Below are 24,242 nucleotides of genomic sequence, written 5' to 3'. Positions count from 1 at the left end.
TGAGAATAGATGCAGCTGCATGCACTCGGATGGCTCATGTGCACGCACGTCGTTTTACCCCTCTGATTGTTAAAATGACATGTCAGTGTCAGCTCTATTGGCTGGAAGAGGCACAGATGAATGTCATAAGCCAATAAGTCCTCTATCATGGTGTTTCCTTCCCTTTTTCAGCCTCACTCTTCCCAATCCCATTAGCTGTTGTTTGATCAGTGGAGTCTGATAGCAAAGTGTGAAACACATGCTGGGTTTATATCCCGGGGAGAAGGGGAGGATACTCTTAAACTGGGTTTGAAGTCGTGTCGTTCTGGTCCTCAGTGGGGTTAAATCCAGGGGGACCAACCCTCATGTGAGTAAGCCCCCTCAGCTGACACCCCCCACCCATTCTGTAACTGTGTGTGCTTTGTGTCTGTGTATGTTGACATGCTCGGTAAGTATTCTCGAAGGTCTGCCGTCACGTGCCACCCGTTAATGCTGTCAATACACAGACCTCATTAAAACCATCCCCTCAGCTACTAAATCAACATAAAGGCTGACTGAAATGTTGCTTCTCAGAGTCGTTGTTCTTATTAGTTTATCAATAATCTGAATTCAAAGTGTGTGCAAGTTTTCACAAATGTAAGCTCTTATGTGCAGGTGAAGGGTTAAAGCGCCTCACTTGGTTTCAAAACTTAAAGCGTCTCTAATCAGTACTTATTAGTATATTAAGAATGGATCAAATGATTATGTGTAAGGTTAGAGGAGTTGCTCGTAGTGACCAACTGTGCACTTTCCCTCAGCTCTGCAGAGCATTTTATTATCTTTCAGCTCATTGAAGATGTATTTGTTTTGGTTCATTGTTACCGCTCTTATCAACCTTTAGATTGAATAATTATGACTCAGTAAGCAACAATTAGACATATTCTCAAATCTTCAGATGATGAGGACATTAATCCCTTGAATATTTGCAGTCTCTGTACCCAAATGATCAATCAAATTAAAATCTAAATCTTTGATGGCTTCCCTGAACACGTCCCGCAGCGCTTGAAAGAGCTTTCAGCGGGCTGCGGGTTGACAGTACTTGAGCAGTTGAAAAGGTAATCCTCCTCTGACTTGTGTCAAATTGAACTGCTTAAGTTTTAGCCAAATATCTCTGTGCTCTTTTTCTGGCCCACAGCACGATTAGCAAGAAAGTAGGCTAATCCAAAACGTGACTATAGTAGCAAGACTAATGTATTGTAAGTGGAGGAATGTGGTGTATTTTAGGAATGCATTTTTTTTTTTAGACCCAGATCTGAATGGCTTAGCAGCGAGGACTGTACTTGGCACGTTTTCAGCAGCGGCCGCTCGTAGCTTTCCTTTGACATCATGTCCATTGTGTAGCAGTCCTTTGTGGCGTCCACGTGAACTTTTGCTCCTTTTTTCTTTGCGTGTTTGAGGTCTCATTTCATGTCAGCACACCTCATCAACCTGTCTCATTCAGCTCGCGTATCATATGTTCAGCTGAAGGTCTGGAGAGGTGAATGAAGAGTTCTGACCGCACATGATTTAGAGTCGGTGGTTGTTTTGGCTAAAAGTCATGCCGTGCTCCGGGCCCCGGTGCCGCCTCTGTGGTCTGTGGAGGAGAGTAATTACTACAGGGCCTAAAGCCACCAGCTCCGGCCTTTGGACTCTCTGCTGCCACATCCTGTAAGCAGCGGCTTCGCTTTTAAAAGATCTCTCTTCTGTTCTCCGTACAGCTCTTTTTCTCATGACCGGCATGCTGTGTCGTCCAATTAAAACCGCCGCCCTCTCGAGGTCTTTTCAGACGTTTAATCGACACTTGATTATTTAGCAGGTGTCCTTTATGAGTTCAGCGTGTCTTTATCCACCACTTTGCTTCTCCGTCACTCATCGTCTTTACTTTTCAACGTCCTCCTCGTCCCCTTCTCATCTCCGCCGGCCCTCTCTTGAGTTTTGCCAGAGCGCTGCCTGCGTCTTTGAGGGAAACCTCCGCTCTTCCCAGTAATCACTACTTAAAGGGAATTCCTTCTCCAGCAGCAGGCCTGCAGCTCTGCATCTTTGAAGATTTGATGGTTTGATGGCTATAATTTGCTTAAAATAACACCAATAAAGTCATGAAGCTGTAAATGCCCAAATACCTAATGTACCAAGATGAAACACGATACAGCCTTTGATTTTGAAGCTTTCAAGAACATCATGGGGACATGGGGAACCAGTTTAGAGGTGTTGCTACAGATATATCTTTATCGTACGTCCATGATCCATTGCAGTTATGACTCCTATGCATAGAGCCTGTTGATTATCTCTAAAACACAATGTAAACAGGCACTTTTGTGGCATTAAGTTAAGCCATAATCTTCTAATATTCTGCAATATTACGTGTTCTTGCCCAATGCAAGGGGCTTTACAAACATTACTTCACAAGCAACATAAAAGTGGGCTTTATGAGTAAGCAGCTGAATAATAAGAAGTATTAAGCCGGTACTATTATAACACGTCAGTAATACTTCATGCCGCGGTGCATTGTTCATTCTTCAGGCTCGGCCAATAGGAGGAGGCGGCATCTTTCAAAAGCAGGGGAAAGCCCTGAGCATGAGTAACAGGCAAGACTCGCCACCTGAAGCGGAGTCAAACCGCCCTCTTATTCCTCAGCCCCCCACCTGCCCTTCATGTCAGAAATACCTGTCGTCCTCTCAGCAGACATCGAACTCCTCAGCTTAGTGGAGAATTATTTAGATCTACCTCCCAGTCTGACCCTAAAGGAGAGGCAGGTGTGGTCACAGTAGAGGCTCCAGCTGGCCATTTATATAGAGGCAATGAATGAATATTTTTCAGCATATTTACTGACACTCGGCTGTAAATTTGCATCGGTATGTGAGCTGCACCAGGTTGTGACTAATCTGTGACTCACAAGGAGGAAAGCCCTTCTCCTGCTGGCCTCTTTCTGTGTCATGTTGACACAACACAGCGGCCCGTCACTAATCTCCATCATACCTGACCCCCTCCGTCGCAGGGTCAGATTTTAGGGTCATCACATGACCACAAATGAGGAGCTAACAATCACAAGGGCCGATTTCGAGCTGTGCATTTGGCTGAAAGGCTGCGATTGCAGCTGAAACATGGACGTTCTTCCCTGCTGACAGGTTAAGTCGCATCATATGACGAGATCCCATCTGTGTTGGGTGATAGGTACAAAAGGCAGGTGCAGTTGTTAATAACAAATCCCTTTGCTGCTTGGGCACAGATTAAATGGACCTTGCAAGCCTTTGAATCCAGTCCACGACAAGAGCGACCTGTTTGTACACGGAACAGCATCGCGACCGCAACCTCCTGTCTTTTAATGACCGAATAAACAAACCAGCAGACATAATAGTGCGGCGCTTTTGTTAAGGGAAAGGGCAGAGAGCTAGTTAAGGAAGGAGTCTGGCCCCACATGAAAAGAAACAGGGAGGAGAAGGGAGAAGGAGAGACGCCTGGGTGTTCCTCCAGCATTGTTCAGCCTTCTGCCTCTGAGGGACACCTGTCATTGGCTGGCCGGTTTACACAGGTGCCTTAACCCCGTCTGATTTGTTGGCCTTGAAAGGAGGCTTCAGTCAACAGGTAGCGTGAAGGGAACAATAGTGACGATCCTGAAGGAGAGAGGCAGAGAGTGGGAGGAGGGTGGGATGGCGAAACAGAGCAAAAGAGAAATGGATTCTGTGGAAAGCACCTGAGGGTTTGTGTGAGATAATCTGTTTGCCTTTACGCACAGTCCCACTTTGCAGGGTGGAGGGAGGCGTATCGGCGCTTTCGCGGCACTCAAACTGTTGCTCAACGATCCCTCCCTCAAGAAACTCCTCCTCCAAGTGGCCCAAGCAAATTCAAATCATCCATCTTCAGTCCTCTCCGTTTCACCCTCTTCATAACCTCTGTCTCCATGGTTACAACGCTGCACCCGTGGCTTGGTTAACCGGAGGGCGGCGCAGTCCCGTGGTGTCTCATGGCGCTGGCGCGTTGCCAAGAACTGGCCCTAATAAAGTGATACTGTTACACCAACATCACACACGCCCTGCCTTCAAGAGCCAAGCAGCGAGGCTTGTTCCTACCACGTTGTTTGTGTTGACGTTTGTGTGAGGGTGTGTGCGTGTGTGTGTGTGTGTGTGTGTGTGTGTGTGTGTGTGGTCTCGCTGCCAGGGGAAATGCCAAGTTCCCTCTCACCCTGTGTGGAATGTGGCAGGCAAAGCAGACCTGTGTGTGCGAGCGGGGGAGGAACGAGTGAAGGCTCAACAGTCAAAAGAAAGAATTCAAATTTCAGTCGTGACGCCATAAGTGCAATTTCTAAGTCATGCAGGGGGATACTGTGTCAGACAGCCTTGACATATAAACTGGGCCATACACACATCAGCATGTTCGTGTGTTGTAATTTATTCCAGGGTTCCAGTTTCTGTGATTTTTGATGCAGCTTTGAAACCAGCAAGTGACCCAGTTTGGATCAAATGAGTAAACAAATATAAAAAGAAATGCAGGTATTGTAAAATGTATAGAAATCAGAGCTGTAATGTAAAGACAGCTGCTGTGATTGATTGGTTTCTGGACCTGATCATTTGTTCTGTGGCATGCCAATAATCTCTAAATAAACTTAAAATAGGTTTTGCATGCGCACCTGCTCTCCATTTTCAAACCCAGCCACAGGTGGAGACCTGGTGCTTTGCGCAGTGGTGGTTTAATAACCATCTGCATTTAGAGTGAGGCCGACCTTTCAGAGCCTGAGAATGTCTCTTGTTTCCCTTCCTCCTTTTAACTGTGGCCATGGTGATAAGGGGACAATGTGTGTGTTTTGTGTGTATCCATGTGTGTGCGTGCATGCGTGCTAATGTGTGTGTGTGTGTGTGTGTCAGGGAGCTCTGTTTATTTCCTCTTCCTTACCAAACACTAAGCAAATACAGCTAATTGAATCGCAGTGTGTCCACTTCGTGAGTTTGAGTGTGTGTGTGTGTGTGTGTGTGAGCGTGTGTGTGTGAGCGTGTGTGTGTTTACTCCTGTGTAAATGTGTTTGCAGAGCACTTAGAGGAAAGCTTGGCCTCGCTCTGGAGGTTGTTTTCAGTCGTTGAACAAGTAAAAATAGTTGCATTTTCAACCTGGACACATTAAATTATTTTTTTATGTTTTACTTTGACAACTGGCAGTGAGTTTCAGACGAGTGAGAGACGATGCATGACCATAGAAAATATAAAATTCTTCTAGTCCACAAGGCTTTATTCATCAAAGGTCAGGTTGGATTTTTAGGATTTTTTTTAGCAGAATGTCCAGATAAATCCAGAAAGACATTATATGACAGTGGCCGGGGGATCAGCTCTCTCCTTTATCTGTGCTTTCCTTCTCACAGGCTGGAATGTTAATGGTGGCTTTTGTGATGGCTTCAGTTTATCCTGTGTGACTGACAGGCTGACTGGCAGCTCTCAAAGGCTCCTAATGGGAAAGTGGAGTTAGCCGAGATACTTCAGCGTCTTTAAAAGAATGAGAGCTTTTATTTGATTCGAAGCAGCCTCCGAGGTTAAATGGAAGTTCACGCAGCGCTTGTTCCGTTAAATGGTTTATGTAATGTTTCTATTCACATTCTTGATACCAGCTGGTTGTGTGATTCGAGTAAACATGGCAAGCAAACGACATGCTAATAGAAACTGAGCCTGAGAAGTGGTATATAAAAGTTTTAGGAGCGAGAGGTCCAGCGTGATGTCTCAATAGACGACGTGTAGCTTTTAACTTGTTCTTTGGTGTATACATGAATGAGCTGACCATCACGCAGCCTGGCAGCATTTTGAGCTAGCGTTGCCTCCCACAACTCAAATCTATGGGAAAAGTCCAATAAGTAGGTATGTATGCGCATTATCCTTGTATAAAAAGTGTAATAATGTCAGGCTTTAAAATCATCCCTGGCAGGTATTTTTTAATATCAAACACAAGAGCATGCTCTAAAGCCATGACCGGAGGGCCGACGCTAACAGCTAAAGGAGCTAAAGCTTTACCCTGTCTGTTTAGCTGCGGTATTCTTGGCCTGGGGGCGTCTTTTAGATGTAAGCAGTGATCTGTCAGGGCTTGCTGATATGCAGCAGAACCAAATGTCCGTGGAAACGCTTTCATTATTGAACAAAAAAAAAAGACCTTGGAAGACTGTAGCATGGCACCAATCCTCTTTGCGTATGATAGTAGCATGAAATGAGGGTGAATAGCTTTAAGCTGGATAATAAGCATTTTCCTCCTCATTACTGCTACTGCAGTGAAATTAAAGAAAACAGCCTAAGGATGCTTGCACTGCATATATAATGCAAATTACGCTATGGGGTTGCAAAATGAAGTGTCAGTGTTTTGTCTATGCAACGATGGTGCAAGTGTCTGAGTTAACAGCTGCTTTGGCATTTTGTTGTCTCATAGGTTACCTGTCCAAAGTGTTGAGGAACTACACCGAGCAGGCCTGTGACGGTGACTTCCTGTCTGTTCGCTGCCCGCCCCGCACCACCATCACCGTCCAATCAGCTTTCTATGGAAGGAAAGGCGCCTCGGACCCTCAACAGTGCCCTCAGACATACCAAGCCCTCCTAAGTTCTTATAACGCTCGGGAGGATGATCGATATTGCTCAGTGTCCACTGCACTACAGGTAGATAACCAAGCTCACACGTCCCTGATGGTGTTTTGTATCTGAAAATTGTCCTTTTGTCATCATTTTGGTTCCTTTTTTTGATAACGAGCAGCCAAAATGTCTTCCTAAGCCTCTGCACAGGTCTGTTAAATTCAGGTGTCTCCCATGTGTCCCAGACCTGGATCTTTTTTTGCATTCCTCCCTCTGATTGTCCTGTGAAATAGTCAAATTGGCCAACGGTTATATTTTGGAGATCCACTGATTATGTAATGCTTTGTGATGATGTTTTCCGGCAAATTACACTCTCTAAAGGGGAAGCAGGCTTGTATGTTCCCATGACACAAAGCGATTTCATGGGGCCTTTGCCTTAGCATCCTCTCCTAAATTGGGATGTGGCTGGACTAGAACCCCCGCTTTGCAGCACCAATACAAACACATCCTGTTCAGCATTCATTCGGTTGTTTGCTTTATTCTTAGTCCCCCTGCCTTCTAGCTTCGAACACCCTCCGTTTCCATAATAGACAGGACAGCCATGAATGCACAGACACAGAGAGTGCATTGTGCTGAAGTGAGAGAATGACTGACTGCTGCGCCACCCACATTAGTACAACCCTGAAGAAAGCCATTGTACCACCTGTTCATGACCCTTGGTTTGTTGGTATTACAGTATGAATGTCTCCATATGAAAAGGCTCAAATCAAGGGTATCCCAACTGGGGCAACTATGATCATTTTCATTATCTGTTAATCCAATGATTATGTTTTCATTTGTCCATGATATGTCCTTAAAGAGATGAAGTAGACATAAAGAGACCACCAACAGTTTAAAAGCCAAAAACATTTGAGTAAAAAGCAAGCAGCAAATGCTTCAATTTGATAGGCTGCAACTAGCAAGTATTTAGCACTTTGCTTGATAAATGACTTAAGTCAGTCAGCTAATTGGTAATTGACCTAAACCTAAACTATCTGGTTGCAGCATTCAGCAGCTTTCCCACTGGCGATCCTTCAAAACAGGTCAATAATATACACTTATGTATGTAAAAAAAGGCTAATTGTTTTCCTGAAACAATCCAACTCTGTACCTTTCAGGAAAAGTTACCCACACAGGAGTAAATGGCACACTTGTGAGGGACTATTTGTGTACAGTTGCAGATGAATAGACATTTGTTACTCTTGTGAGTATTTACAGAAGCAGCGTGTATGTTGGACCGACTCAAAATAAACCACAGCAGACTTGTTGTCATAGAAGGAAAACATGTCAGCCAGTGCAACTGTGGCTCCTTGATGCGTTTTAATAGCTTCTGGTCAACAGTGGAGCTCTATGGCTTGAGTTACTCAGGCAATGCTTATTAATAGGAAACATTTATTGTTCGTCATGATCTTTTCATGGGATGTCACCAGATGTAGATCTGTTATATGTGTTTGGTGTTTATGAGGGGGAAAGACACAGATATCCCTTATTCCCCCGCTGCATTCCATGTTCTATTGAAACAAATGCCTCTGCTTTACATTAAATTCGGGGAAGGCTCTGAACAGAGAGTGGGATCTCAGTGCGGGACACTGCATTGTGTTGGAATGTGCTCACCTGGGTTGCAACCGGCTAGAGATGATGAAACTGGAGAAGCAAAACGATGCCAGGAAATGAGCGGAGTGGAGCTTTCCAGAGATTTCTTTCTCCCATTCTCTTCATTCTCTTACCTGCTCCTCTCCTCCATATTCCCATGGCCATAAGCAGCCTGTTTGAAGTGGTTTTAGGTTTGCCTGCTGATGGTCTCAACGTCGTTGGCTTATTGTCCCCCCTCTAAACCTCTCTTTGGTCTTCTCCCGCTCTCTGTCACTCTTTCCTTCTTTAGAAAATGCTGGACGAGTGCCAAGACAGAAGGAGCTGTCAAGTCCTTGTCAACAGCCGCGTGTTTGGGACAGACCAGTGTCCTGGCAGCAGTAAATACCTCATTGTCTGGTACAAATGCAGACCTAGTAAGTCCCTCATCGCCTCATATCCTGACAGTGACACACATTTCTGTTCTTATCCCTGCTGAGATCTTTTTTTTTCTCTTTCACACACCTCCACAGTAAGTCCAAAATACACCATGGGTGGAGTCACTTCATTTGCACTTGAGACAGTTATGACAGTAACAGGGAAAGCTAATCCATGTCCACAGTCTGCTTTCATTGTATGTGGTTTAAGTTTTACAAAGCAGAATGGAAAGGGGACAGCATGAGAAAGTTATGATAAAGTCAGGTTTGATTCCTGTTTCTGCCATCTTCACATGCTTCATTTAAAAGGAAAAAAAACCTCTTTGCATGCCTCTGTCTCTTTATCCCTCTACTTCCCGCTCTGTGTGAGCCAGGAAGCTAAGAGTATCACTCCAGAGGGGAGCCACAACAGTGCAGTAATCCCACCCAGATTCTAGTCTCCATTCATGGCTCAGTGCTGTGCTGAGCAGAGCCGCGCTGAGCTGTGCAGCAGTTCACACTAGAGTGACCAGAAGTAGGCATTAATCCACTGATCCCCCTGCCCGCCCCACTTTTCCTTCTCCACCGGACCCCGGGGCCAATCAACAGCTCTTTGTTCACTGTCACTTAACCAATGACTTCTCAGGGGAAGAGAGAAAGGCCGCATGGGGTGTTAGTGAGGTGCAACGGGCAGGTGTCACTGCCTCTGAAAGGAGAGGTGGATGGAGGATAGAGGAAGTGAAGGGGAAAGGGAGGGAGCGAGAGTGAATCCGTCACCAAGAGATACAGCACACCGGTCCTGCCCCTTTTCTCTGCTCTCTTCTCTCTGCATTCCTGTTCCACTCCCCACATGGACGTCGAGACGGCTGCTGTTGTGTTTTTATTTGCTGGCCAGTGGAGCTGCTCTGGCTGTCACAGGTCACTGTGGCTGGATGTGTGTGAGGAATGCCTCTGCATGGCTCTACATGTCCACTGAGCAGCTCTGCCTCTGCTTCTGCCTCTTCACACCCAGTGACGCCTTTTGTCAGGCTTTCTGTGCTTATTTAAAGCCCCTCTTCAGAGGTTTGATCAAATAAAGAAGAAAAAAGAACAATGAAGAGATGTGAATGTGTGGCTGCCTGCTCAAAGATGTTGTTAATTGCAGTGTTTTGTGGATCAAATCACATAAAAGCTTCATATATATTACATTTATGGGTTGATTTTTTTTTGTAATTTCAGATCTATGTGCCTCAAATCACAGTTTCTCAGCAGGTTTTTTGTTATCTGTTACATTGTGTATTCTCTCTCCCCCTATTTCCAGACGAGTATAAGAGTAAGGTGGTCTGCGAGGAGGAGAGGATGAGGCTGAGCTGCAAACGGGGGATGCAGATCGCTGTGTACTCGGCCATGTTTGGTCGAACTCAACAGGGCACCCTGGAGTGTCCCCTGTACCACAGGAGGGCCCCGTCAGTAGGTAAGCCCCCCTCACACTTTAACAATGGGGGTAGAGGAATAGCTGAGTGGCTGAGGTTGCTGCATGTCTACCAAAGGAGCCAGATCCACCAGCTCCTCTTAATTTCAAACTTTGCCTAATTATAATATTAGTGTTTAGTGGAGATTCATTCACCAAAACATTAAAATGGTTTGCACCACACAAACTAGTTCTTATATTGAGATTAGATGTCACTAAATGTGTAGCTAACTGAAGGAGCTAGCTAGCTAAAAGAATTAGCATTATCTTGCTAATCTGTGACCTGAATATTTAAGAGGTATGTTATCAACATAACTGACCTGTCACTCGATCAAAATTGTCCTTATTCATGATGTAAATTATTTTAAATTACATTTTACCTAGATAACACAATATGCCTCAAAGTCAGAATGTTATGCTAATGATGTCTGTCTAACTGACTAGCTAAATAGCGGTTACGTTAGCATTATCAGGTTTCCTGCCATGTACTTAAATAAAACAAAGTCACAGCTAAATTTGCTGCTTCAGTGGCTTCCTTTTTGATGTAGTTGATTTGTTTTGATTTTATGGCAACAAATTTATGCATTGCTAAAGTCTAGATTTAGTAAATCACTAGTAGCTAGCTAGCAGTTACTAAGCTAGCTTACTAACTACTGGGCAGTGGACCAAGTAAACTTAGTAACTACTAGCTAGAATTTACTTAGGACTCAGTGAGGACTTTACACACAAACTTAGTAATGGCTTTAAAGATAGCTAGTACAGCCCAGCCTGGTTCCTGGTGCTGCAAGACACTTTATTCCTATCAGGTCCCAACAAGCTGCTTTATAGTCATCTTAGCTGATCGTCCTCTTGAGAGGTTAATGTTTACATTAACATCAGCACTGTTTGCCATTATTATCATTTGCTTTTCATAGCATCAGTTTTGGGGTCGCTCTGAGGTCAGGAGAGAAGTGAGATTTCCTGCATGAAGACACAAGCTGGGAATGCAAATCAAGTCTGCTTGCGTTTTACTGATGCGAAAATGAGTCTCCTTGTCCTGCTAATGCTCTTTTACATATTAATGGTTGGGGAGAGTGGAACTTTAGGTGTGCTCACTGCTTTGGTTTGTTCTTTTTGCCAAGATTTATCCGAGCAAAACATAGGCACAAGCGTCATTATGCATCTGGCAGATGGGGAAAATGAAACATTTTTATTAATGAGCTTTACATGTCAGCACTGGAACGCCTCTGAACCACACAGAGAACTACAAACGACACAGTCTCATAACTCCTGTTGAATCTCTCCTCAAGAATTTCCTCTGACTTGGCTGATACAGCCTTCAGATCCTTTTGTGGTTTGAAGATTTTCTAATTCCTGTACAGCTTCTTTGCCTCTGATGCTGCAGAGCCTGCCACACCCATCCTCGATGTCGGCTCTTCACACTGTTCCAACCGGGGATTCGTAATTAAACTTTTAGAAACACATCACCATTCAGCATTTCTTCATCTTGGTAGCAAAGCACGCTGAGATATATAAAGCCACCACTCAAGCTCAGGTAGACACACACAAATACACATTGCCAGGGGAATTGGGGTGGAATGTAGATCAGGTGTCTCTGTCATCCAAAGCGCAGTGTTTGGCCTGCAGAAAGGGACAGTATTGAGTTCCTTCCAAGTATGCATGTGTGTGTTTGTGTGTCTGTGCGAGTGCATGGGATATCCAGATGTACCCTCGCCCTTGTTTAGGGGAATGTTAATGACTCTAAGCTTGGATCCATGACAAGTATTAGTATGACCGTAGCTACCGTGGTGGCCTCTCTGCTGGGCAGCTCATTTATTTCGCTTTAGTCTGCGCTGCCTTTGTTTCGTTAATGTACAGAAGGAAATGGACGCCGAGGTTTGCGCTTGTAAATAAGTAGCCCGAGCAGGTGTAGGTTAACTAGTGTGCGCGCCTGCTTAAAGCTGTGAGGGAACAATGCACTACGCACATGCCCTGTGTACCGTCTTTATGACTGAGGTGACAGGACGGGGTCGAAAGGCTGACACAGGCGTCAGTCAGCGGGTAATCAGAGACCTATATAAAGAATGGCATTGTGTGAGTGTGTATGCGTGTGTGTGTTATTGTATCTATATAAGCATATAGGGCTTTGAAGCAACCTCAGCCTGTCCTTCGCATGCAGGTGGACCAGGAATGTGCGACAGGTAGGTGTAGTGGGTGAGACTGGGCTGGTCTGATATCTGGTTTCAGACTCGGGATTAAATACTGTAGCTGAGTTCCCCCAGCTCTCATGAAAAATGGACTCTACTGTTACAGTTGTACAAAGGCCAGATTAGAGCAGAGGAGCAGTCATGTTTACTGTCAAATCACATGTCATTCTTATGCGTTTCCATCAACCGGACACTCAGACGTACACAAACGCCTTGTTGTTCCTGTTCGCCTATTATACAGCACACTTTACTGTCTCTCTATTGCATACACGCATACACACACACATATGCATACACACACTTCAACCACCCACAATCACCTCCTCAGGCTGTTCCAGACAGTCTAGCGGTGCCCTAGTGGGATTTCCCCTGTCAGCTCCGTCTTTCATGTGGCTTCCATGTCACCAGGGGCAGGAAGTGAGGGTGTCTTGAGTGACAGCTCAGACACACACCATTAATTATTTTAAAATGCTTTCCCCCCCTCTTTTTGCCCTTGTGTTTGAGTTGGTGTTGTGCCTGCGTGCGCATGTGTGTGTGTGTTTGTGGCTGTGCACGTGTGAATAATCTTGGGCTCGGCAGTCGCATTATGAGCAAGTTTGTTTGCGTATTTTGATTTTATGTCTCTTTAAATGTGTGTTTAAATGTGCCAGCGAGGTAGGTTATAGTAATCTCCTAAACCGCACTGTCCTGGCAACCTCGCTGCTGCCTGAGGTGTGAGATCAACGGCTGAACCCACACAGCTGGTTGCACCTGCCCAGGTGAAATACTGCATGCACAGTGCCAGTTAGAAAGGCATTACAGTGTACAGCAGCAGGGGATTGCCTGTATGCTATTTATTTTTTATTTTCTCTGTGAATAATCTCTTAACAGCTATATATGTTTTATCCTTAGAGTAGGGCTGCAATTCAACACCAGCCACCTGCCAAATAATGGTAGATTTTTCTTGTCTGAAAGCAAACCATTGTCTGGAGGTGCTCTTTTACTACAAACCATGTTCAGCTTGTGAATTTTGCAGCCCATTTGCCACCATAGAGACCTGTAGGGGGTTGCTATCTGGGTGCTGCTTGAACCCGCTGCCCTGGAAAAGTAGAACAGACCAAAACAAGTGCATACACAGGCATGTGCACACAAACGTAAGCCCTCTTTGATCTCCTCTGTTCCTTGGTTTTGGGGTGGGGTGGGAGTGGTGGAGTTGGACAGGTCTTGGCGGCGATGGAGAATCCTCAAAGCAGAGGGGCCTGCTTCAGCCCTCCTCTCTCATCTGCCCCATTACCATCACACACACCTCTTGACATCTAAATAGCCCCCCATGCTTGGCACGCAGGCTCTCAGACTCTTCTTTTTTTTTTTTTGATGGCCACTGCGCTTTCACTTTTGAGTATGTGCTTCGCTTCGGACAAGGCCCACAGCAAGATGGTTGAGACTGTGAGCCCGGACTGGCCGGTCTCTCATATGATCACAGCAGCTTTTAAAAGCTGAGCATGCACAGCTGCAGTTCAAATTTAACACTTGGCTTTTTGGAAGCCTGTTCCAGTTGTTAGGGTGCGAGCTGCTTCGTTGTAATTCAATCTGCATTTCTCTCTGACTTTGATGCGTACAGAGCTGATAAGCAGCAGGATGTCAGTGTTGTTGTGGACTTTGCAGATTAGATAATATTCTGTGCAGTTCTGTGTTTTTAAACCTGTCCTGAAAGAGTAGCTACAGTCCAGCTGTAGCAGCAGTTGACAGATTTCAGTAATTGAATTCTTGGTGGTGACTGCTTGTCCTAAACCTCTCTGAAATAACACCTCTGATGTTTGTATTCTGGCTTCACTGTCCATATGTTTTTCAGGATAACAGATCCACACAAGGTTTTGAGCAGAGCGTCACCATTGATTGGAATTCAGACGTGTTTGAATACAGGTTGTCAGTGATAACACACATGTGTAGTATTGAATGTTTTGGTACCAAGTGCCTCTGATTCTAGGACTTACAATCAAATCCGATGAAGTGTGTGCATGAGTTAATCTGTGCAAGCGTGTTTGTGTGTGATCAGCTGGATGTTTTAAGGCTGGAACTTACTCACTATAAGTATTCAAGTATTGAATTCGCTGTGTCACAATAAAATGAAATCCTACTGAAGTGAAAAGGCCATTTACAGTAAATGTGAGTGTGGGTGTGTGGTTTCAAATTCATTAATGGCATTCACAGAAAGCACTTGGCGTGTGCAGGTCCATTCACCCTATCACGGCATCTGAAAGTCACTTTTCTATCATACAAAGACTTTTAATCCCACAACAATGACTTGAGCCTCCCTGTGAAATGATACGTGTCACAGGTGAGTCAGAGTAGAAGAGGAGATGAGGACTTTTGACAAGTTTGTCTACCCATTGTCTTGGAAATTCCAGGAAAGGTGTGCGTGGGTGGAATACCTGGAGGACTGTCATGGAGCGTTGCTGCGAAAATTATCTGGGAAAAAGTTTCTGTGGCTGTACTGTATACTTGTTTGTGTGTCTGGATTTGTACATGCTCAGGGTGTCTTTGTCTTAGGGCAAATACACAGAATCATTACTATGTTCCCCTGGATTATATGGAACAAGACGTGACAAAGAGTCCTATGTCCCTGCTAACTTCGGGCTGTGGGAACCTTGGGAAAACAGATCCACTCCCAAACACACAAGTGCTGTCCTATAAGTTTGTTTGACAGTCATTTCAGCCCACCAGCATACACTCACCCTACATTAGTCTTAATATAAGGGTTCTGTGACAAGTGAAACTCAATAACAGCTATCACAACACACTAGAGCAACCAGCTGATGACGTTGTTGTAACACAGTTGCTTTGTAAAGTAATGGCATCATGTTAAAATAACTCTGTAGAAGTGGGCAAACTCCGGTGGACTCACGGCAAGGGCACAGTCCGAGGCTGATGCTGGTTTGGAGAAGGCAGAAAGTTAGATATGTGACGGATGATTGATGTGACAAAAGGAGCTGAGCAGCAGAGAGGTGCTGCTGGTACGGGGCAGCGTATCAACACACACTTCAAATGCGTGAAAGACAGAGAAGAAAACATGAGCAGAAGGTTACTCAACCTGGAAGCGCTCCTCAGAAACTTTAAGAAGCTGTGGGTGATCAACCATAGGTCATCTAAAGAAAAGTTCTACCTTTGTGTTTTCTTGTTTATGGTTCCTCTGTTCGTGACCTCAGTCTGTGATCATTCATGGGTCAGAGTATGTGTCCAGGAAACTCCTCCCTTTCCCTCAGTCACTGCTCCTCTTGACTGTGGACCTTCTCTTCTGAACCATAGGCCTGCCGTTGTTGGGCATGTGGAGGCTAGAGGGTGGGTGCACAGGCTCGGAGGTGGTTGAGGCTAAAGGTTAGAGGTATCAGGGGTTATTCATGCCTGTTCATGTGTGTGTGTGTGTGTGTGTGTGTGTGTGTGTGCGCACAGAGAGAGAGACTGTTGTATGCTTGTCTGTCTCTGGTAAAGCCGCTAATGAGAGCCAGGGGAGGTCAGACCCTGAGGAATGCTCTTTTAAACTGCAAAGAAATCCTGCGTGTGTGCACGCACATATAAGCATGGAGAACCAGTGGACAAAGAATAAATGTGTGTGTCTCCATCCTCTTGTCCCTAGAAGTCTCTATCTGTCTCTGAACCCCCCCCCCCTTCCTCCGTGGGCCCCCCTGCTGTACTAATCACCCAGTCAGGGAATCAAAGCTGCAGCTAATGGGGGCCTGTCTGTCAGTGGGTTCCCCTGTCAGAGAGGAAAGTTTTCAGCGTGGCACAGCAGCTCAAACGAGCCCTCTGGGGAGGAAAAGAGAGAGGGGGTACAAATTAAAGCACATCGGGCAGACCAGGAGGTCACTGTGCTGCAGCATCTGCACATAGACACTGATACAGATGCACGATTCGTCGGAGGGATAATACATTCAGTGCTTCCTTGCTGTGCTCTGGATGCAGCTCAGTCATATTGTTTTTCTTGTTGTCACGCTGTAGATACACTTTGGCACACTGACATTTCAGTCGTTTTATTTACTTCTCTCTGATAAAGTGGCCCTATCGCGTGCGAGAACACCCATTTTTATCTCACTGGAATGAACAATCATTCAGGCCGGTTATACTGCTATAACCACATTTGTGTTACATGTATTTTCACAGCGGTTTTTATTGTATTGCTTTATGCAAACTGACGCAGGCACGTTTCAGACATGTTTCTGCAGCATGAAAGTAAACAAGCAGAGATGTGTGTCTGTGTGGGGCGGCAGTATCGCTCTTCAGCACGAGGATCTGTTCAAAGAGTGTTTTCTTGAACCGCTTTTGCAGGTAATGCGTTGTCCTCATCAGTCACCATCAACGAATCCGCTTGTGTTTAAACAATCAGTGGGAGCTTTCTAACCTTTGAGGTGTCTGACTAGTTATCCAGTTACACTCACTGGTTCCCACAGGCTTCCGCCTCATTGCATCCTTGTTGGGAATTCCAGTGTGTCGGCTCCAGCTGGGGAGTGTCCGGTTGCCCCTTCGAAGCGACACTGATTCAGGTTCACATTCTTCAGAAGCTTTCGCCACATAGACTTTGATCTGGTTTCGCTACAAACGCAGTCCGTACCGGGAAATAAAAGTGTGCACAGTGGTGGACCATTCAATGAATGAATGACACTATGCATGACCACTGGATTGCCCTCTTTTACTTCCTGACCGGGACATTTGCCCCTTGACCTGAGCCATAATTTGTTGCGTGTTGACGTGTGAGCCAAGCCTTAACCGACCTGTTCGCTCTCCCTTTCTGACCCCTCTCTCTGTGTCTCTTTTTGGGGCCCGCCAGGTCAGACAGTGTGAAATCACAGTGTCCACTTTCAAAGGCTCATGTCCTTGTGTTGTTTTTTAGGGGTTTGGTGGAGCATCGGGGCCCTGGGAGGCATCCAGGTGGAACCCCGACCCATCCACATTCCCACAAGACTCAGCAGGAGGTTCTTCCGACTTTATTAGCGCTCCTCACACCTCAGTTTGTGGTGTTACGTCGTGTTACTTTATGAGCTCTGAGAAACGCTCTATAGTTTGTGAGCGCGGCAGGTCAGCGTTTCATCCTCTGTGGTCCTGTTACTAATGTGAGAGAGGAAGGAAGCGAGAGTGGAAAAAGGAAAGAGACGAGCCTCATCTGTCCGTCCACGCTCCCCACAGGAGGAGAGCTGCAGAGGAGAGGGTCTGGAGGAGCTGGCGGGTGCTTAGCGATGATGTATGAGAGCCACATCCATTACTCTGTCTGGTCTCCATACACAAACACTCACACATACACACATGTTGGATCAGGTATCCTTCAGACAATGTGAGGCCCCAGTAAGGTTTCTGTATGTGGGTCTGATGTGGACGGAGGCTCCGCCATGGGAGCTGAGAAAGCCTTTACGGGACAGAGTGTGTAAGGTGTGTATGGTGTGTATGCACGTGTGCGTGTGTGTGCGTGTGCGCGCATCTCTGTTGTAGCTGACAGAGACTCTTATAATCCTTTTGTGCCTGAAGTGCTACTTGTCCATCAAACACTCAACAACAGCAACTCAGTGTGAGACTCACCTTCAGTATCAACACTTCTTAAATGAGAATATAAAGTCCTGCAGACTCTGGTTCTGCATGTAATCAGATGAAAGAGTTTTCATGCATGAGGACGGCAGTAATACAGACTTGATAAATGGATCTTTCTGTCTCTCTCATCTGAGCAGGAAAATTAACCATTTAGGCAAACTCTTATGTTTAATATCCTCTCAAGCTAACAAAGAAAATTATGTTCAGGAAAATATGGATAATTATTTATTTTTGCAGGGTCTGTATTTTTTTTTTAAATAATTTGCCATGTAATCTTGTACCACTTATCTCACAAAGGTTAAGACGGTTGCGCTTCCAATTAACTGGAATTAAGTGTAACAGCTGAACACTGTCCCCATTTTAACTATCAATTGTTTTGATTATTGATATTAATTTGCAGACAATAGATCATTGAACCCGTTTCTCCCCCTCGCTGTCTCTCTGTCAGACTGCCAGTCGTCTGTGGCTCTGCAGGTTCTGACCTCCCGCTGTCAGGGGAAGAAAAGCTGTCTGGTTCGAGCGTCCACCAGAGACTTTGGAGATCCGTGTTACTCCGGCACCAGGAAGTACCTCAGCGTCATCTACACCTGTGGTGAGTCCCAGTACACCTTTACCCAGGGCTTCATTTTCTTACCACCAGGGGGCGATGTTCACCCACTGATCAGCTTCATCCGAGTCTTGAAACTCTGAGTTTCAGAGTTACTTGCTTTAAAATGCTCTCTGTTACACTTTCAGAAGAATTATTGTCTTTTCATTTCTTTTAGCCAATGGGCAAAAAGGTGCCTCTAACTGTGTATGATGGTACCTTCAGTAGAAATATTGTGTCCTGGTTACTATCATTGATTATGTAAAGTACTTTTTATTCACCTTTAAATGAAATGCGAGGATCTAATTAAAGGACAATGTGTTCTAAAAGTATAAAGTATAAATGCTTCCTGGCAAACACCCCCCCCCCCCCCCCCAAAAAAAAAAAAAAAAAAAAAAGGTTTAGTCAAGAAAAACAACTTGCTTTGTATCTTCTGTTTTGACTTTTCGTCTGTGCGGATGAGGAAGAATGATGGCCTTCCTTTCTATCTCTTCCCCACCCCTGGGCTAATCCTGACCTGTCAAGATTGTAATTCATTTGCCGCACACGCTTGGAGACACACACACACACACACACACACACACACACACACACACACAGAGCTAGAATCCAGGCGCCACCAGTACCAGGAATTGATCGATCAGCACCACGGCCTGGAGGCCCCCCCACATCCACCAAAATAACAGGCACAGAGATCCAGACTGTTACGCTTGGTATTTTTTTGAGTTCTGATTTAAAAGACTGGATTTTTTGGATGTCTTTCTTTCCCCATTGGGCCTAAAAACCACTATTATAGGACTGTAAATTAACCAAAGTCCGCGTGAGGATTGTGTTTTCTGAAGTTCTGATCACAGTTTATGGCTTTTTATTGTGTGGTTTTGACTGTCCACCAGCCAGTCCTTTGAGATTGTTTGTCAGAAGAATCCATCCATCCTTTATCTCAGCAACAACCGGCCAGCGCAGACAAGAACACGCCGCCCGTTCAGCTGTGTTTATGGAGTCGTTTTGGCTTGAATCTCTGTCTGACCTCTCTTATCTGCTGCTGATAACGCAACGTGCTCTGCTAACAGCTCTGGTGCTGAATCAAGTCGGTGAATGTGTGAGGTATGCAGGGGGTGTGGGACGGTGTAAATGTTAAACAGAGAGAGGGGAGGGCTCGCTGTGTGTGTGTGTGTCGGTGTGTCGTGGAGGGGGTAAGAGGGTAAGCGATGGGTTTCCTGGGCTGTGGTGGGACCAGAGAGGGGTTGAACGTGAGTAAATCAGTCCAGCTGCTGCAGACGTGAAGTCACTGGCTGCTCCAGGCTCCAGCAAAGTGGTAATTTTGGGGGATCCTCTTTCATTGGTGGTTGAATGTGTGTGGGATTGACCCCATTTGTGTCGGAGTAGGGACGGAGGATGTCTGTCTCCACATGATTGGTTGCATTTGTGCATATCTCTGTGTAAGTGTGTGTGTGTGTGTGTGTGTGTGTGTGTGTGTGTGTGTGTGTGTGGTTGTCTGTACAGTGTTTCGTTGCAGCAGAAAAATGTGGCATCTGCTTAGACAAAGTGATTGATGGCACAGAGTTTTGAGAATTGCAGAATTTTTGGATGGATAGTAAATGAATGTGTGTGTGTGTGTGTGTGTGTGTGTGTGTCTGTGTGTGTCTGTACCACTAAATACCCGAGGTGTTAACCCACTTAAAACCTTTACTGTCCCACGATGACCTAGCTGCTATTTTAGGGGCTTTTGCAGCGTGCCAAGAATAAAATAATTTCGGAAATGGCTTTTTATGAGCGTAAATGTGTGCACGTGTGTGTGCATGGGTTGATGTTTGGGTGCCCTGCACACACACGCGGGCGTAAGTGCATGTTTGATTCACAGTATATAGACTCTCCGCCGGCCTCAGCTCGCCTGTGATTTATAAAGCCATCAACCCTCCGAGCTCCAGCTTCTTCCTCACACAGCCCCAGGGGTGGACTTGCTCCTCAGCAATAACACAGCAGCAAATGGCCCGGAACCTGCCATCCGTCTCCCAGCAGATCACACACACTCCACACAGCCGCCGCTGTCAGGCTTCATTTACATCCACTGCTCCCCCTGGAGGAAATCCCTGTTTGTTTGTTTGTCAAAACTCACTTAAGCCGGGAGTCCGATCGCAGCTCTGCATATCTGACATCTCTGTATTTAAACAAGGTGAAGCTCTGTCTCGCAGATTATTCACAGCCTAAATATTTACCCTTGGTGCAACCGTTGGAGATTGATGAATGAGCGTGCTCGAGGCTCTTTCTTCAAAAGGCAGAGTTGCAGTGTGGCCCCTTTGTGGTTCCTTTCTTGTCATGTTGTGTTGGTTACTTTGTTGGGGTTTGACCTGCACCTTTTGAAGCTGCAGGAATGGAAAGCTCGGCCTCTTTGCAGCATGTATCCATCTGAATGTTGGATTAAAAAAAAAGTCCAGTTCTGTCTGATGTTGTATGCATAGCGTAAGGGTGTGTTTTTAGTCATGTGTCTGGATAACAGTTGTAGGAAGGGTCCTATTTATACAGCTTGCTCACCCAGACCTCTGAGGCCTGTCCTGCAGCCCCAAAATATCTTTCTTCCTATTTGCCAGCGTCTTTCCTCTGCCTTGTGAGCGCAGAGATACAGCCAGAGGGCGTCCTGCTTCTGTATGTGTGTGTCTCCGCACCAGTAAGCACAGCGATAACTTTAAACCTGATTTAACAAAGTATGATTTATGCACGGCCATGCTGATCAAATCATATCCAGAGGAATCTTTCTCTCCTTCCTGTGTCAGTCCCAGACACAGGCCTCCCTACCCAGAGCACAGTTCTTTTCCTCCCCTGAGACGTATTAAAGCCTGAGACTTTATATCAAGATGAGGAGGCCTTCCTCCTAAACTTCCCTCCGAGGCTTCCCCTGCGGTGTAATGGATCACTCTCAACAAGCCACACGGCCTCTTTTGAACCAGAGCAGGCTTTCAGGGGGATGAAAGGTTATGGAAAGCCTAATGAACAGGTCTAATTTCTGAGGAGGAAATGGATTAATTGCGGTGCTTAGCTGGTTAGCGTGGACCTGGGTTTGGAGAAGGGGGGGCACTCAGTGGAACAAGCAACTCAGGCATTTCCAGCCCTGGGGTTGAAACCTCAAAATGGAAATCAGATCCCTGAAATAATCCTAATGAAAGTATAATGAGACCATTAATATCCTTATATCTGTTTTCAAATATAGGACTACTGCCGCTTTTGGCCCAGATGCAAAAACAACAGATTTTCCACCTACTGGATTACTATGTATTAAATGTAAACATCGTTTTGACAAAACCGTCCATTTAGTCGCTGTTTTATAGCTTTTGAACATCCACACAGCCTTAATCAGCAGATGGATTTTGTTTTCTGACCACTGAGGTTCAGAGCTTTTGTGATTCTTAATTTTTTACGGACATTTCCCCTAAATTCAGTCACTGAAGATCAGAAATGTTTGGTATTTTTATATACCTTGAAAATGTAATTTAAAAATCATAGACATGTGTAATGTGTGCTTAAATATTATTTTTTATTTGAAAGCCTGGACCTGCCTGCCATAGTGCCCGCTTAGAAAAAATTCTTGCCCTTGGACAAATGCAGTAGAGGATCTCAGCTGTAGGAGCTTGTTTCATTCATTTTGCTGAAGGCTACCGTAGAGACTGAACTGCAGGCACTGACAGAGGTGTGGTCACTGGACTGCGCTGCTGCTGTTTTTAATGGACACAGTCCGAGTGGAGGAGGCTCTGGCCGCCTCCGCTCCGGGGAGGGGGGGGCACTGATTTAGATGTAACGGGAAAATAGAGCAACATAAAGATGTAATTCAGAAGCTTGAGGGTTCGGATTGTCCCAGTTGGTTATGCAGACACACATACACACAAATATACATGCACAAAGATATTTGAGGTACACTTGCGGCCGCTGCAAGCCACACACTCCTGCAGCTCCCCCGCACACATTCATGTCATGTCAGCAGAGGAGACTGTGGGGAAGATGTTTATTTTGGCCCAGTTGTGTGGAACGGCAGTCCAGCCGGGCAGGCAGTAGCTGCTGCTGGGCCCCATCGTACCGCTCATCATCCTATATTTGCAGGCCTGGAGGACAGGCAGAAACACACACACTTACACCCTGCGCAGTGAAGACAGTATACACTCCAATCTGACACATACGCAGGTCTGCACACACAGCTGATATATGAGCGCTTTCAGGTTCAGTTGGTCAAAGCTGTTTGGCTTTCTTGTCAGTATGAAAGTTTGAGTTCTTCATCTCTCCTTAATCTATCCCGCAGCCTGGACTCAGGGACACACTGGCCCTGCTTCACATGTAAAAACACCCATCCAAACTGCACCAGGCCAGGAGGCCAAGTTGTTTCATGCCTCTTCACTGTTATTTCCCGAAAGCCTCATCCAACCTTCATCCATCTCCAGTTGACGACCACCATCAGAATTTAGACAATTTAGACCAGTAGTTGCTGTCAGTGGGCCCAAACCCCATTTTCAGGACCAGTATCTGGAAAAAGGATGTAGAGTCAGATATTAAGCCGCAACAATGTCATGAACAGTCATGGAGGTCTATTCAGGATGTATCCTGAAGCAAAGGAAAAGCAAATATGTGAGGGATTTTTTGCCATTTATTGATAAATCTGATCAATCTGAACGTGATGATAAAGGTGTTGTTAATTATTATTTTGCAACTTATTTTTTACTTAGTGATTCGTGCCCCTTTATCCTCAATTTACATACTTTTTTGTGTGTTTTTATTTAAAGGAAAAAGATTAAAAAGGAAGAAAAAAATGTGACAAATAATAAGTAAATATGACCTGATGCTCACATAAATCAAAATTCAGAAAATCTGAAAATTTGACAGCTCATAAGCTTTCACTGGAGCCCCAGTTTTTCTTCTCTACCTTAGAAATAATGCTTGCGAAGTTTACTGTACTCAGGACTCCTGTGTGCAGCTGTCATGGCCCTTGACTCCCGAGAGCAGCTTTGTTCACTGAGTGTGCTTTGTGTTGACTTTTGGTTTATGAAGCAAAGACGGGGGCCAGTTTTTCTCCTTCTTGCCGATTGCTGCGTCTCTGTGGACGAACTTCTGTATTACTTGGAAAACTTTCAGAACTTCCATACGAGGGTTGTCAGCGCGGTTTGATTTGATTCAGTACGGTTGATTATCAACTTAGGATTTCATTATCAGTGTGGCTGAAGAAGCTTGTGAAGAAGTCAATAATTGAGCCATGCTATGTATTATTGTTTGCACACCTGGCAACACTCATACAGCAAGTTTAAAGCTTTATACTGTAATATGCACGCTGTTAGCTGAACGCACCGCCAAACTGGGTGTGCTTTACTACAAACAGCCAAATCCAATTGAACCAAGCAGAGCGTCAATCACAGGAAAATGGCCTCATTTCACCCTGAAATACTTAAGTGGTAACGTCTCCTCTCATTGCGTCACTCTCCAGTGTATGACTGACCCCACTCATTGGGTAAAACAAACCAAAGACCCAGGACAAAAGGTGTTTTTTAAAAACAGTCTTTGACCCAAACGTGATCTGTGGTGTGAGTGAGTGGAAAAGCAAGCAGAAAGGAATGAAGCGGCCCCTCTGACTGCTCCCCGGCCTCGTAACACAAACCTGACTCTGCAGAAACCCTGGAATAACAGCCAGCAGCTGGCACTGTCGGGAACGCCGCCGCGAGAAAACACACGGCACGTGACCTCACCTGACCTGCGTGTGTGTCGGCGCGTTGCGTCGATAATTGGTTGTGGTTGCTTCAGACGATGCCCATAAAAGGCTCCGATAGTCGTCTCCTCTGAGCTTTACTGAGGTTCGGTGAAGGATACTGAAGCCGCTCAGGGTGCGGTCCCCGGAGCGGCGCGAGCAACATGGAGGGAGTTTTTTGGCGGGAAGGCACCGTTGCC

The 24,242-nt window shown here is 45.5% G+C and overlaps 1 protein-coding gene across 1 annotated transcript in view; it reads left to right on the top strand.

Moving 5' to 3' along the window:
- The window catches only part of eva1aa (eva-1 homolog A, regulator of programmed cell death a), a 67,074-nt gene that overhangs the window by 11,887 nt on the left and 30,945 nt on the right, over window positions 1-24,242 (top strand). Inside the window, exons 2-5 of the mRNA XM_076757138.1 lie at window positions 6,391-6,614; window positions 8,449-8,572; window positions 9,852-10,004; window positions 18,189-18,332. Coding sequence (XP_076613253.1) covers window positions 6,391-6,614; window positions 8,449-8,572; window positions 9,852-10,004; window positions 18,189-18,332 — 645 coding nt within the window. The remainder of the gene's footprint in view (window positions 1-6,390; window positions 6,615-8,448; window positions 8,573-9,851; window positions 10,005-18,188; window positions 18,333-24,242) is intronic.

Source organism: Chaetodon auriga, chromosome 18, assembly GCF_051107435.1.
Source record: "Chaetodon auriga isolate fChaAug3 chromosome 18, fChaAug3.hap1, whole genome shotgun sequence".
In the NCBI taxonomy this organism is placed as follows: Eukaryota; Metazoa; Chordata; class Actinopteri; order Chaetodontiformes; family Chaetodontidae; genus Chaetodon; species Chaetodon auriga.
The sequence above is the reverse complement of the archived record's forward strand: the minus strand, read 5'-3'. Positions and strand labels throughout refer to the sequence as shown.